The sequence below is a fragment of the Ictidomys tridecemlineatus genome, chromosome 1, assembly GCF_052094955.1.
Source record: "Ictidomys tridecemlineatus isolate mIctTri1 chromosome 1, mIctTri1.hap1, whole genome shotgun sequence".
Lineage (NCBI taxonomy): Eukaryota > Metazoa > Chordata > Mammalia > Rodentia > Sciuridae > Ictidomys > Ictidomys tridecemlineatus.
In genome coordinates, this window is record NC_135477.1 from 195,675,963 (window position 1) to 195,688,306 (window position 12,344).

Here is a 12,344-nt window from a genome sequence, read left to right on the forward strand (position 1 = left end):
TTCAAAGCCAGCCTCAGCAATGGCTAGGTGCTAATCAACACAGTGAGACCCTTTCTCTCAATAAAATACAAAGCAGGGATGGGATGTGGCTCAGTTGTTGAATATCCCCAAGTTCAATCCCCAGTACCAAAAAAAAAAACTACAAATGAGAAAAAGAATTATGAATATGTATAAATGTCCATGAATCATTCAGGTAACAATTAAACAGGAAAGGGAAAAATATATTTCAAAAAAAAAATAGATCTCAGTGCTTTTGTGGTGCCAGTGATTGAACCCATAACATCATGAAATTGAGGCACATTCTCTGTGAGTGGGCTACATTTAAAGCTGTTGTCTTCCACTTTCAGTACTTTTTTACATCAGTATAGGACATGAGGACATATAGATTGCATGCTGAAGAAGTGTGAAGTCTATAAACATCTTCCACTTATGAGGAGGATTGAGAAAATTGACATCATATTGTATAACACAGTACTAAATGGACCATCCCGCTCCCCTGGGACCAGATAAACTCTTCGTTATGGAATTTAAAAGTCTCAAAAAATCATAGTTTGGGCTGGGGTTGTGACTCAGTAGTATAATGCTCACTTAGCACATGATAAACACTGGATTCGATCCTCAGCACCACATAAAAATAAATAAAATAAAGAAATTGTGTCCAACTACAACTAAAAAAAATTTTTTAAAAAAGTTATAGTTTATAAAATTGTCATCAAATGGTCTTTTACATCTACCTTGCCATGTGAAATAAGACTAGAATGTGAATAGCATGCATGAAATGAAATACTCCTTTTGAGTGGTGAATATAAACTCAGTTTATATAGTTTTAATAGTACAAGTCTTTTTTACTCCTCCTCCTTCACATCATCACCATCATTGTCAGCATCATCATCATTATTTATTTCACTGTTGAGATTGAAGCCAGAGCTCCTTCATTCTATGCAATACATTACCACTTAGCTCTTTCCTCTGCCCTACCAGTAGATTCTCACAGAGTAAATGTCTTATTCGTTTGTTGTTGTTGTTTTGTTTTATAGTTTTAATGAAGTGGGAAAGAATTTGTTCTATATGGAGAAACAGTGTTTGGCTCATTCTGAAAGATGAGTGAGTTCATAGCCTATTTAAATATCAACTATTACTACATAACAACTTGCTGCTACCTCTGTAGTGCTTCTTTCTGTATTTCCCTATGACCATGTGGTATGGATAGATAAGAGTGTATAAACTCTGAAGGTTGTTATCTTTCAACACTTTTGTCCCTAGGGGAAGTAAAGTTTTGTTTGTACCACACATAAGATAGAAAAAGTAGCTGGAAGTAAGAGATGAGCATATTTGCTGTCTCCTACACCGGAATGTCTTTGTAAGCTTTCTGTTCCTGATCTGTTTACTGCTTTTCTCTAATTTCTGTAGATGTTTTTTTCCATACATTTGTTGACCATCTGTATTTCTTCTGTGAAGTGCCTGTTGAATTTCTTTGCTCATTTATTAAATGGGTAGAGATGGGTGATGGTGTTATTATTAGTTTTAAGCTTATTATTATTATTATTATTATTATTATTATTATTATTTATCCTGGAAGTTAATGTATTTTCTGAGGTGCAGGTGGCAAAGGTATTTTTTCCTATTGTGTTGGCTCACTTTTCATGTTCTGGTTTTTTGTCTTTGCTGTGAAGAAGCTTCTTAATTTGATGGAGCACCATTTATTTAAAATTGATTTCACTTTGTGTTGAGGGGCCTGCCCTTTCAGCATCTACTCTTGGGAGCTTGAGGGCATACAGAAACCCCTCCAAAAACAGATTCAGATAATTGCTTTTGCTATATTATGCAGCAAAACTAGCTTTCATAGTGGCTATGTTCCAATTTACATATAGCAGTCATGAGAGGCCAGAGGGGATACACAACATATAATATTATGGGAGTCCTGCCACCAAGAGTCTAGCAACTGCCTTGTACCAACTGGGGAGTAATTTCTTGTCAAAGGAGCAGGTAAATGGTACTTGCCAGTGTTGTGACAACACTCTGTTCCAAAACATAGTGTTGTATGTTAGGACATCCCTGCTGCACAATGGGAAAGATGAGCATTCCTCCATGTAGATCCAAGGTCAGGCCCACCAACAACTTCTTTTGCTTTAGAGATTTTATTAATAAGTCAGTTCCTGAGCTGATATGTTGGAGTTTTGGGCCTAAGTATTCTTCTATCCAGTGCAGGGATTCTGGTCTAATACCTAAGTAATTGATCCACTTTGAGTTGAGTTTTTGTGCATGGTGGGAGGATTAGGGTTCAGTTTAATTCTACTACATATTGATTTCAAATTTTCTCAGCACCATTTGTAGAAGAGGCTATCTTTGCACCAGTATATGATATTTGTGCCTTTGTCTAGAATGAGGTAATTGTATTTATGTGGGTTTGTCTCTGTCTTCTGTTTCATTGGTGGTCTTACCTGTTTTGTTGCCAATACCATATTGGTTTTGTCTTTATAGCTCTGTAGTGTAATTTGAAGTCTGATATTGTGATACCTCCTGCTTCATTTTTCTTGCTAGGTATTGTTTTGGGTATTCTGAGTCTCTTGTTTATCTCTTTCTGTGGGCTCTGGAAGGGAGAGCATTTCTTTGGGCTCTGGAAGGGAGTTGCATTGAAATTTTATTGCACTTTTGGTAGTATGGTAATTTTGACGATATTAATTCTGCCTATCCAAGAACATGGGAAGTCTTTCCATTCCTAGAACCTTCCTCAATTTATTTCTTGAGTGTTCTGTAATTTTCATTGTAGAGGTCTATTTTTTGTTAGATTGTTTCCCAAGTGTTTTTTTAATGCTGTTTTGAATAGGATAATTTTCCTAATTTCTCGTTTACTTCATCTTTTAGTGGAGTTTAGAAACAAAGTTGATTTATGAATGTTACTTTTGTATCCTGAAATTTGATGAATTCATTTGTGTTCTAGAAGCTTTCTAGTGAGTATTTTTTTTTTGAGGGGATCTTCTTAATATAGAATCACATTTTCTTCAAACAGTGCTCGTTTTAGCCCTTCCTTTCCTATTCATATCCCTTTAATTACATTCCTTTGCCAAATTGCTCTGGCAAGAGATAAAAGGACCTGATTTGTTCAGCTCTCTATTTATCATTCAGTTGTGAATTTGGTCTTCTGGTGTTTTATTCACTTATGATCTGATAGATTGCAGAGTATTATCTCTACATTTTGTATTTGCTAAGAGTTGCATTGTGTACTAATAGAAGTCGTGAAAGTGGGTATCCCTGTCTCATTGCAATTTTTAGAAGAAATTCTGTCGTTGTTCTCCCTTCATAATTATGTTGTCCTTGGGTGTGTCATGTATAGCTTTTACAATGTTGAGGTATGATCCCTTCGTTCCTATTTTTTCTAGTGTTTAAAGCATGAAAAGATGGGGTTTTATGCAAAAAATAGATGCTGCATCTATTTTGATAATCAAGTGTTCTCATCTCTGTATCTATTTGTGTGATGAATTACATTTATTGATTTCCATTTGTTGAATCAGTGTTGCATTCCTGGGATGAAACCCACTTGGTCATGTGCACTATTTTTTAAAATCTATTTTTGTATGAGATTTAGCAGTATTTTATTGAGGATTTTTGCATCTATGTTCATCAAGGATATTAGTCTGAATTTTTCCTTTCTTGATGTATCTTTGTCTGGACTTAGTATCAGTGTGAGATAGGCTTCATTTAATGAATTTGAAGAATTCCCTCGTTTTCAATTTCATGAAATAATTTAAAGGTTTGGTAGAAATTGGCTGAGCATCCATCTTGCCCTAGGCTTTTTTTTTGTTGGTAGAGTCTTGATGACTTTTTTATTCTCATTATTTGAAATTAATCTCTTTAAATTTTCTATATACTTCTGGTTAAATTTGGGTAGCTCATGTCTCCTGGAATTTATTGATGTCTTTTAGATTTTCTACCTTATTGGAGTATAGATTTTGAAAAAATAGCTTCAATTTATGCTCTGTGCTGATATTTCCATTTTCACCATAGGTTTTGGTACTTTTCATTTTTCTCTGATAGCTTGGTTAATTTTTATATATTTTGTTCATTTAAAAATTTTTGATTCATTTCTTTTTCAGTTTTTACATCTTGATTTTATCAATTTCATCTTTGATTTTTATTTTTTCCTTTATTTTGCTTATTTTAGTGTTTTTCTCTAGGTCTTTAAGATATAATGTTAGATTATTTTACTCAGTAACTTTCTATTCTTTTAATGTATGGGCTCAATGCTATAAACATTTCTCTTAGAACTACCTTCATAGTGTCCCAAAGGTTTTTATATATTGTATCACTCTTCTCATTTACATTTAATTTTTTATTTAAACTCTGATTTGTTCATCTATCTGTTCATTATTCAATAGTGAATTTAGTCTCCTAGTGTTAGTTTTTTTTTTTTTAATTTTCATCTTGTAGATTTCTAGTTTTATTCCATTATGGTCTGACAGAGTTTAAGGTATTAGCTCTATTTTTGGTATTTGTGAAATGTTGCTTTATGTACTAAAATATGGTCTATTTTGGTAAATGTTCCCTGTGCAGCTAAGAAGAAAATGTATTCAGTCATTGACGAGTAAAATATTCTATGCATTTCTGTTAAGTCTAAATTATTTATTGTAATTTTAATTTTATATTTATCTCTTGTTGGTATGATCTTTCTAGTGATGAGAGATACATCTTAAAGTTCCCAATATTATTGTGTTGTGATCTGTTTGATTCTCTATATTGAGAAGGAGCTCTTTGATTACTTAGATGCTTCATAGTTTGGAGCATATATATTTACCACTATTATTTCTTTCTGTTGTATTACTCTACTAAGCAGTATGAAAATGGAATTTTTAATCTGTTCTGATGAACTTTTGCTCAAAGTCCATTATATCAGATATTAAAATAGATAACCTTGTTTATAAGATCCATGTGAATGATATGTTTTTCTCATCCTTTCACAGTTAGTCTGTGTATATATTTGTCTAAGAGGTGAGTCTTTTGGAGACAGGCTATTGTTGGGTTCTTTTTTTTCCAAATCAATCTGCCAGTGTATTTGTGTTGATGACTTGAGTCCATTAACATTCAGTGTTATTATTGAGAGATGATTTATGCTTCCTGTTATTTTGGTTCATTTCTAGTTATCAAGTTGAAATAGATTCTACTTTGATTAACTACTCTTTTAGTTTTAGTTTCTGTATGTTTTTATTTGCATATTTTATTTTTTCTTTTTTTTTCAAGAGCTAAGTTACTTTTATTGTATCAATTCAGAGGCATTTAATGTCTGTTTCTTAAGATACACATAACAGTATTCTGGGAAGTGGTGGCAACTGACAATACTACTTATGTAAAAGAATTATGAAAATAACAGCTTGCTACCAGTTCAGGCTTCTGAAAAATTTGCACAGGCAGGAAAATATTTGGCATAGCTCTTTAAACATATTTTTAAAATGGAAAATGTGGAGGGGGAGAAACCCTTTATTGTGAGAGTTTAACCATTTTACTTTTTGTGCATTAGAATTACCTTTCTATGACAGAATTCACTTTCAAATATTTTAAGTGCTCTTATTTATTTGACAAAATTAAAAGTTGACAATTTCATTTTAGACTACATATTCTCAGAAAATTTATCTTCTGTGAAATCTAAGTATGGAAAACACTAGAACATGTTTAGAGACATGTTGCTGAGTTACAGTGAATGGGTTTACAAAAAAAACCCCAACATTTCATGACCACAAACACAGACAAGAATATATAAACTTTTGGTAAGGAGGACTTTCTCCAAGTCTTGGGACCAACCTTAGAAAAAATAATTGATTAGTCTTGACAGTGAAGCCCTTAAGGGTATTGAATAAAAGTCATAGGGAAAAAAAAAAAGAGCAATGTTGTATTTTTCCTTCACTGATAAATAGGAAGAGGAAAGAACAATAATTTTGGACTTCTTAGAAACTACAGACTAGATTTCTAACTAAAATTTTCTATTAATCACAAGAAAGTTAAGATCAGGCAGTACAGCCTTTTGACATTACATGTAATTCAAAATTCAAGTACCATGTTAGTGAAGTGCCAGATACATATAAATGCTCAATAATTATTAGATTTATTACTGGAAGAATTAAATGCCTGACTCCTGGCACCTCTACATATAAAAAAGAAAACAGTGAACTGAATGGATTGTACCTTTAATAAACAGACACACGCCTATAATCCTAACTACTTGGGAGGCTGAGGCAGAAGGATCACAAGTCTGAAGCCAGCCTCAATAACACAACAAGGTAGTAAGCAACTTAGTGAAACCTTTCTCAAAATAAAAATGAAAAGGACTGGGGATGTAGCTCAATGGTAAAGCACCCCTAAGTTCAATTCCCAATACCAAAAAGAAAAGAAAAAGCCTAACTTAAGCAGCTATTATTATAAGAACTGTACTGTACATGCTGGTACTGCCTGTAATCCTGGCAGATTGGGAAGCTAAGGCGAGAGGATCGCTAGTTCAAAGCCAGCCTCGGCAATTTAGTGAGACCCTGTCTCTAAATAAAATACAAAAAAGGGCTGGGGATATGGCTCAGTGTATGTTAAAAAGAAAATATTTGTAAATATTTTGAAGATTGTTCATTAAATTTATTTTGAAAATATTTTAATGTTTTGTTTTAATGATTTATACTATTAAGAGAAAAATGTTTGAACTACTTAACATTTTAATCTGAATTAAGATATGCTTTTATTTCTAACTGACCTCAAATTGCAGCAGCAGGTACATTTAGATATTAAATGTTCTTGCCACCCTACCCCCAGCTGTCACTAGCTCAGACACACAATACATACACACACAACGTGCCTTTTGTAAAGTAAACAAATCTTTTATAATGTAAATAACTATTCCTCATTGGAACTTTTTATATCCAGTTTACTTCTTTTTTGAAATTGGGGTATTTATATTAATGAAACAACAATTTCTATAAAGCAAAAAAGCTTATCTCTGTAACCTTAAGTAATTCTTGATGGTAATATTTTTCTTAATTCACCTAAAAAATCAGAGTGTGAAGGCCAAAGGAAGATAAAATCATTTCAAAGGATCAAAACAAAGCAATATAAAAAATATTTAACAGTGTAGTGAAATTTTAAAGTACAGATTCTGTTGAATTATTAATCATCAAAAGAAACAGTTTGGACACATTGCCAAAATTTTAATTTCTAAATTAATTAAAACCAGAAGTATGGATTTTATTGCCGAAATATACATTAATTCCTTGAAGTCAGAATGAGGCTTGACAGATAACTTCTACATAAATGACTTTGAATATACTAAATATCAAATATAGACAGTAGTGTAGCAAGAAAATAAATTGGCAGAAATAATTATTCAGCCAGTGGTAATAATTAAAACCACCATTTCAAAGATTTTCTATACACAAAGAATGAGAAAATGTTGTTGGAAGATTTTACAGCACACAATTGACAATCCTAAATCATTACTATTACACTTCTTTCTTCTTCAGTATGAGTGGACCCACATTATCTCCTGTCAATTCATTATGTTTATTGTGGGAACCATCACAGGCAGGAAACGTCTTTGAACGCCAACACCTACAATAAGCTGCTTTAGTAAGACACAAATCTTCAATGTTTATTTCATTCACCACTTTAGGGTTTTCCTTTTGTATTTTAAGATTTATCAAGCTATCCTTCTGTTGTTTTTTCTTCGGGAAGAATGGACGGACTGCAAGGTAGCCAAGTAGTGCAAGTACACCAAGGAAAGGCAATAACCGAAGCCATTCTGAAACTGTGAGCCGGGCGAAACCGGTAATGCTCTCTGGGACTGGGAGCCGCTTAAGATAAGCCGGGAGCTGCACCTTCACAATGCGGGCCACGCTCTCAAGTACCATCCTGGCCAGCGGCATCAGCTCCTCTCCGAGCCCCCTCCGCACTCCGGCTGGGCTGCCGCGCCTGCCTATTTTTTCTTAATAAAATATTTATTGAGTGTGTTTTATAATGCCAGCTTTCTAGTTGTGATTTTTTTAACTTTTGTTTATTATGGATGTTATTATCTCATATTAAAATCTGATATAATTTAGTATTCTATGCAGAATCCGTTTTCTTTCAGAGCTTAGTATATATTATTTCAAGACCTCCTAGCTTTTAGGGTCTTTGAAAAATCAGCTGAGATCTGGATCGGTTTGTCTCTGAAAATGACTAATCATTTTTCACTATCAGGTTTTAAAATTCTATTATAAGTAAAATTCTATACTTATTCTGTATGTTAGGCATTTTCATACTATTGTGGCTAGGAGTGTTGTAATTCTATATATTTGGAGTTGTATATACCTCCTGTGTTTAATTTTTCATTTCATCCTTAAGATTTTGGAAATTTTCAGTTATTTCATTGAAAAGATTGTTCATTTTTTGTTTTGAAATTCAATACCTTCATCTATCACAGTGTATCTTAAATTTGGCCTTTTCTTATTATCCCATATATATATATTTTTTCAATTCTGTTCATGGTCTGGTAACATCTTTTCTCCATGATGAACTTTATTTTCAAGATTATGCACTACTTCTTTATTACCTGAATATTTGTTCTTTAAGTCATCTAGTGTATTGGTGATGCTTTGCATTGCATTTTTAATTTGGTTTATTGATTTCTGAATTTTGAAAATTCCTGATTGATTTTTCTTTAGAACTTCTATTTCCTTATTGATTTTTTACTCCTTGTGTCTTCTCTGTGATTTTACTTTTTACATTATCTTTTATCTCATAGATCAGTTGAAATATAAACTTTCAAAATTCCTTCTCTGATATTTTCTTCACTGTGGTTTTTGTGGAATCTGCTTTTGAGTCATTCTGGTTTGTTTGGCATGCTTTGTTCCCTTGCTTGTTCATATTGTTTGTGTGTCTATTCATGTGTCAAAATGGATCTCTAACAACAGAACTTCTATTCTGTGCATTTCTAGTGATCCTGTAGATAAATTGTGGCTCACAGATTGCGGGAGGCGGGGAGCCAAGTAATTGCAACCCAACTGTGTATAAAAAAATAGAACTAAATTGCATACTTAATTTTTATTTTCACACAAAGTTAGTTGGCACAATAAACAGAAATGTATCAACTTATATCAGTAACGACAGTAAGTAATCATGAGTTATATCTTTCATAAAATAAAAGAATAGGTGTTTTCTATAGCTTCAATTGTATTAATTGTTGCTTTAGCATTAGTGGTGGTGTGTGGAGTTTTATAAACCAAGAGTTCTGGGAGAAATTAAAAATAGAGTTCACTATGAAGAAAAAAGCAATGGTGATAGAAAAGGATTAGCAGTTTCAAGATATGAGTAGGGCAGAAGCAAAGTGATATACGATGTATTGTTTATGAGGAAGAAGGAAAAACAAGTAAAAGAAATAAAGAGTAAAGTGAGAATAATGGAATTTGACTGTTTGTAAGAGAAAAGAAATAGAAACAAAAGAAATAAAAGGTTTGAAACAGAACACAAACGCAATCCAAAATAGGCTAATTGAAAACTTTAACCCTTAACAACAGAGTAAGGAAAAATAACTATGTTTTAGAATAGTACAAATGAGAAAGTATAAACAAATATGTACAAGTGTATGAATGTCCTTCATGTATCTATCACTACACATACAAAAACTAAAAAGAAAAACAAAAAGGATTGTTACTGAGAGTATGTGCTTTCTGTCTCTTCCAAAGTGTCTTTCCATCTCTCAGTTTCCATTCTCCATGGGATGGTATGGGGAGCTGTGAAAGGTGCTGTCAGCTCCACCCCCAGGGAATAGGTCATGCTAGGTTCTACAATATGTTCTCAGGGGAGGCAGTGAGGTCCTGTCTTTGCCCCAGATGTTTCACTTCATGGGGAGTTACTGGGCATAAATAAATCGGTGCACACCTAGGACTCTACTTTACTCTTCTCCTCAGGGCTACATTCATGGGACAGGGATGCCAGTCCTTTACCAGTTCTGTTTTTTCAGGGTACTGTTCTTTCTTACCTCCTTAGGTCTGCCCTCAAGCACCAAGGTCCATCACTCCTGCTCATTGAGATTTTGAAGTAACTGCCACTGGTCTTGGGCACAGCTGTGTCAAGGGAGGAGAGGAGGACAGGCTCTCTTTGGCCTCTCTGACTAGTGTTACCCCCAGGAGAAATAATGTCCATGCCAGAAATTCTCCTGATTTGCTAGGCTCAGTTTATGTCTTGTGGATGGTGTCTGCCAGATTTATATATCGGACTGAGCCCCAACACATGGATATAAATTCCCAGTCTGAGTTGGTGCCATTGCAGTGCACATGTTTAAATATGTCTCCAGCTTCAACTCTGTGTACATTCCAGGCAGACTGGTGGTGACTTTCCTGCCACAGTTTAATGAGTAGAATAGCTTGACCCTGTGGTCCCACATTCTGCATTTCAAGACTGTCTGCTGCACTTTTCATATATATAATTAGTTTTAGGTAGACACAGTATCTTTATTTTATTTTACATGGATTGAAACCAATGCCTCATGCATGCTAGGCAAACACTCTACCACTGAGCCACAACCCTAGCCCCTTGTCTGCATCACTTTTCAGTCTTTTTTTTTGTCCTAATGCACTGATTTCCCCCAATCACATCAGATCCTAAGCTCCAGCTCTGTTTCTCATCTTTGTCTGATATACCCCAAATTCCCCAGTTTTCAAGGTCTCTGTCCAATATTGAGAATCAGTGGCATGCTTTTATCTCCCGCCTCACAGAGAAGCAGTTTTCTCACTCTCTGAGTCCCATATGGTGGAGCTGTGAGAAAATCCACTTCCTGCTAATTCACCATCATGTCTCCCCTTGTTTGACACTTATATATTTATGCTACTTTATTTGACAATGATAAGGTTTTCTTTCATTTTTACAACTTTTAATAAGGATTTTGATTATGGGACCAATGATTTACTTTTAAGTATCAAACTTTTATAATTCCTGTTGTTTCTTCCTTGCATTTGATAAGTACAAAGTGGGAAACATAGGAGTTGTTAATGCATTCATTACTTACCTGTCATAAATACAATTAATATGAATTCTAAAAATTTCTCTGAGTATGGGTTTGGAGGAACATTTTATAACAAAATATCAGAGTCATAAATTTATATATTTTATATTTCTGTTTTGATTAATTATATATTTTACTGTTTTATTTAATAGTGAAAGAAAGTCCTAAAGATGACTCATTAAGAAGGTATGAATTTATAGATTCTAAATAAAAAATGTCTATTAACTAAGTGGAGAGTTAAGGTAGAAGGATTTGTTGAGTATTCTAGTGTGGGATAGACACCACATTCAGTTAACACTTGTTTCCTAAAGGTATCTTATAAGCACTTTGAAAGTATCTGTGCTATTATAATCTGTTAATTATGAATAAAGAGCTGTTATTCATAGAGGTTGACTTTTTGTCCCATATTTGTGTAATTAATAAGTTTCAGGCCTGTGTTTAGACTGTAGTCTTACCTGGCTGACTACTCCATTGTGTTGTTCCACTGTAAAGGTTGATACCAAGTGGGACCTATACAGGAAAAAATCAATTTTACAATTTATTTCAATGTGTCTGACAAATGTATTCTAAATAACATATATATTCACATTTTAACTTTCATATTGTGTATCATCAATTTAGAAAGTCAAAGGCAGTTGTGTGTTAATTCTGATTTATATTTTACCTGATAAGCCAGGTTGTAGTTCAAGATTTTGTCCTGATATTGACAGTTCCACTAGTAATCAGGATTTTTTCTTAATGTATCAAAAGCTTTTATGGAAAATCTCACAGAGCTATCGCCTCATGGTTTCTAATAAACAAGAAGATCAGGCAAGTGTTGTAGAGAAATTATTTTACTGAAAGTTATGAATAACATTATTTAGACAATGTTGTATTACTTATAGTAATCCTTAGAGGACATTCTAATTTCTCTACCTCCTGATTTTCCAGTTAGTTTCTCTTCAATTACTACCCCTAACAATTTTATGAAGACTTTTACTTTTATGTTTTTTTCCTTTTTTATGACTATAACCTTTTATTTAATTTCTATTTGTATTTTCTGTTTTGTTCTCTTTTGAGTTTCTGCTTTATTTTGTCAATTGAATATTTTTTTTCTTTTGACAGATCAAAAGTTTAGAAATTTCAGAATTTTAAGGAATTTTAGAAACCTTCTAGTCTTTCAGCATGTGTTCTACATGCCAGCCAAATGATAGTTTTGAGGATGTACCTGGAACTTAAATATATTAAAGGGAGTTTTCTGGGTACAAACAATGACAACAATGAGATTTAAACTCCAGTTTCTTAATTCTGAGCTCAGTACATTTTCTGGTTATCATTTTTAAGGTGATTTTTTTAA

The 12,344-nt window shown here is 33.3% G+C and overlaps 1 protein-coding gene and 1 pseudogene across 1 annotated transcript in view; one reads left to right on the plus strand and one right to left on the minus strand.

Moving 5' to 3' along the window:
- LOC144367366 (uncharacterized) overlaps positions 1-11,219 on the plus strand; it is a 65,662-nt gene extending 54,443 nt beyond the window's left edge. Inside the window, exon 10 of the mRNA XM_078023342.1 lies at positions 11,161-11,219. Coding sequence (XP_077879468.1) covers positions 11,161-11,219 — 59 coding nt within the window. The remainder of the gene's footprint in view (positions 1-11,160) is intronic.
- Positions 7,158-7,933, minus strand: LOC144366735 (CDGSH iron-sulfur domain-containing protein 2 pseudogene; annotated as a pseudogene).
- Positions 11,220-12,344: the final 1,125 nt, after the last annotated feature.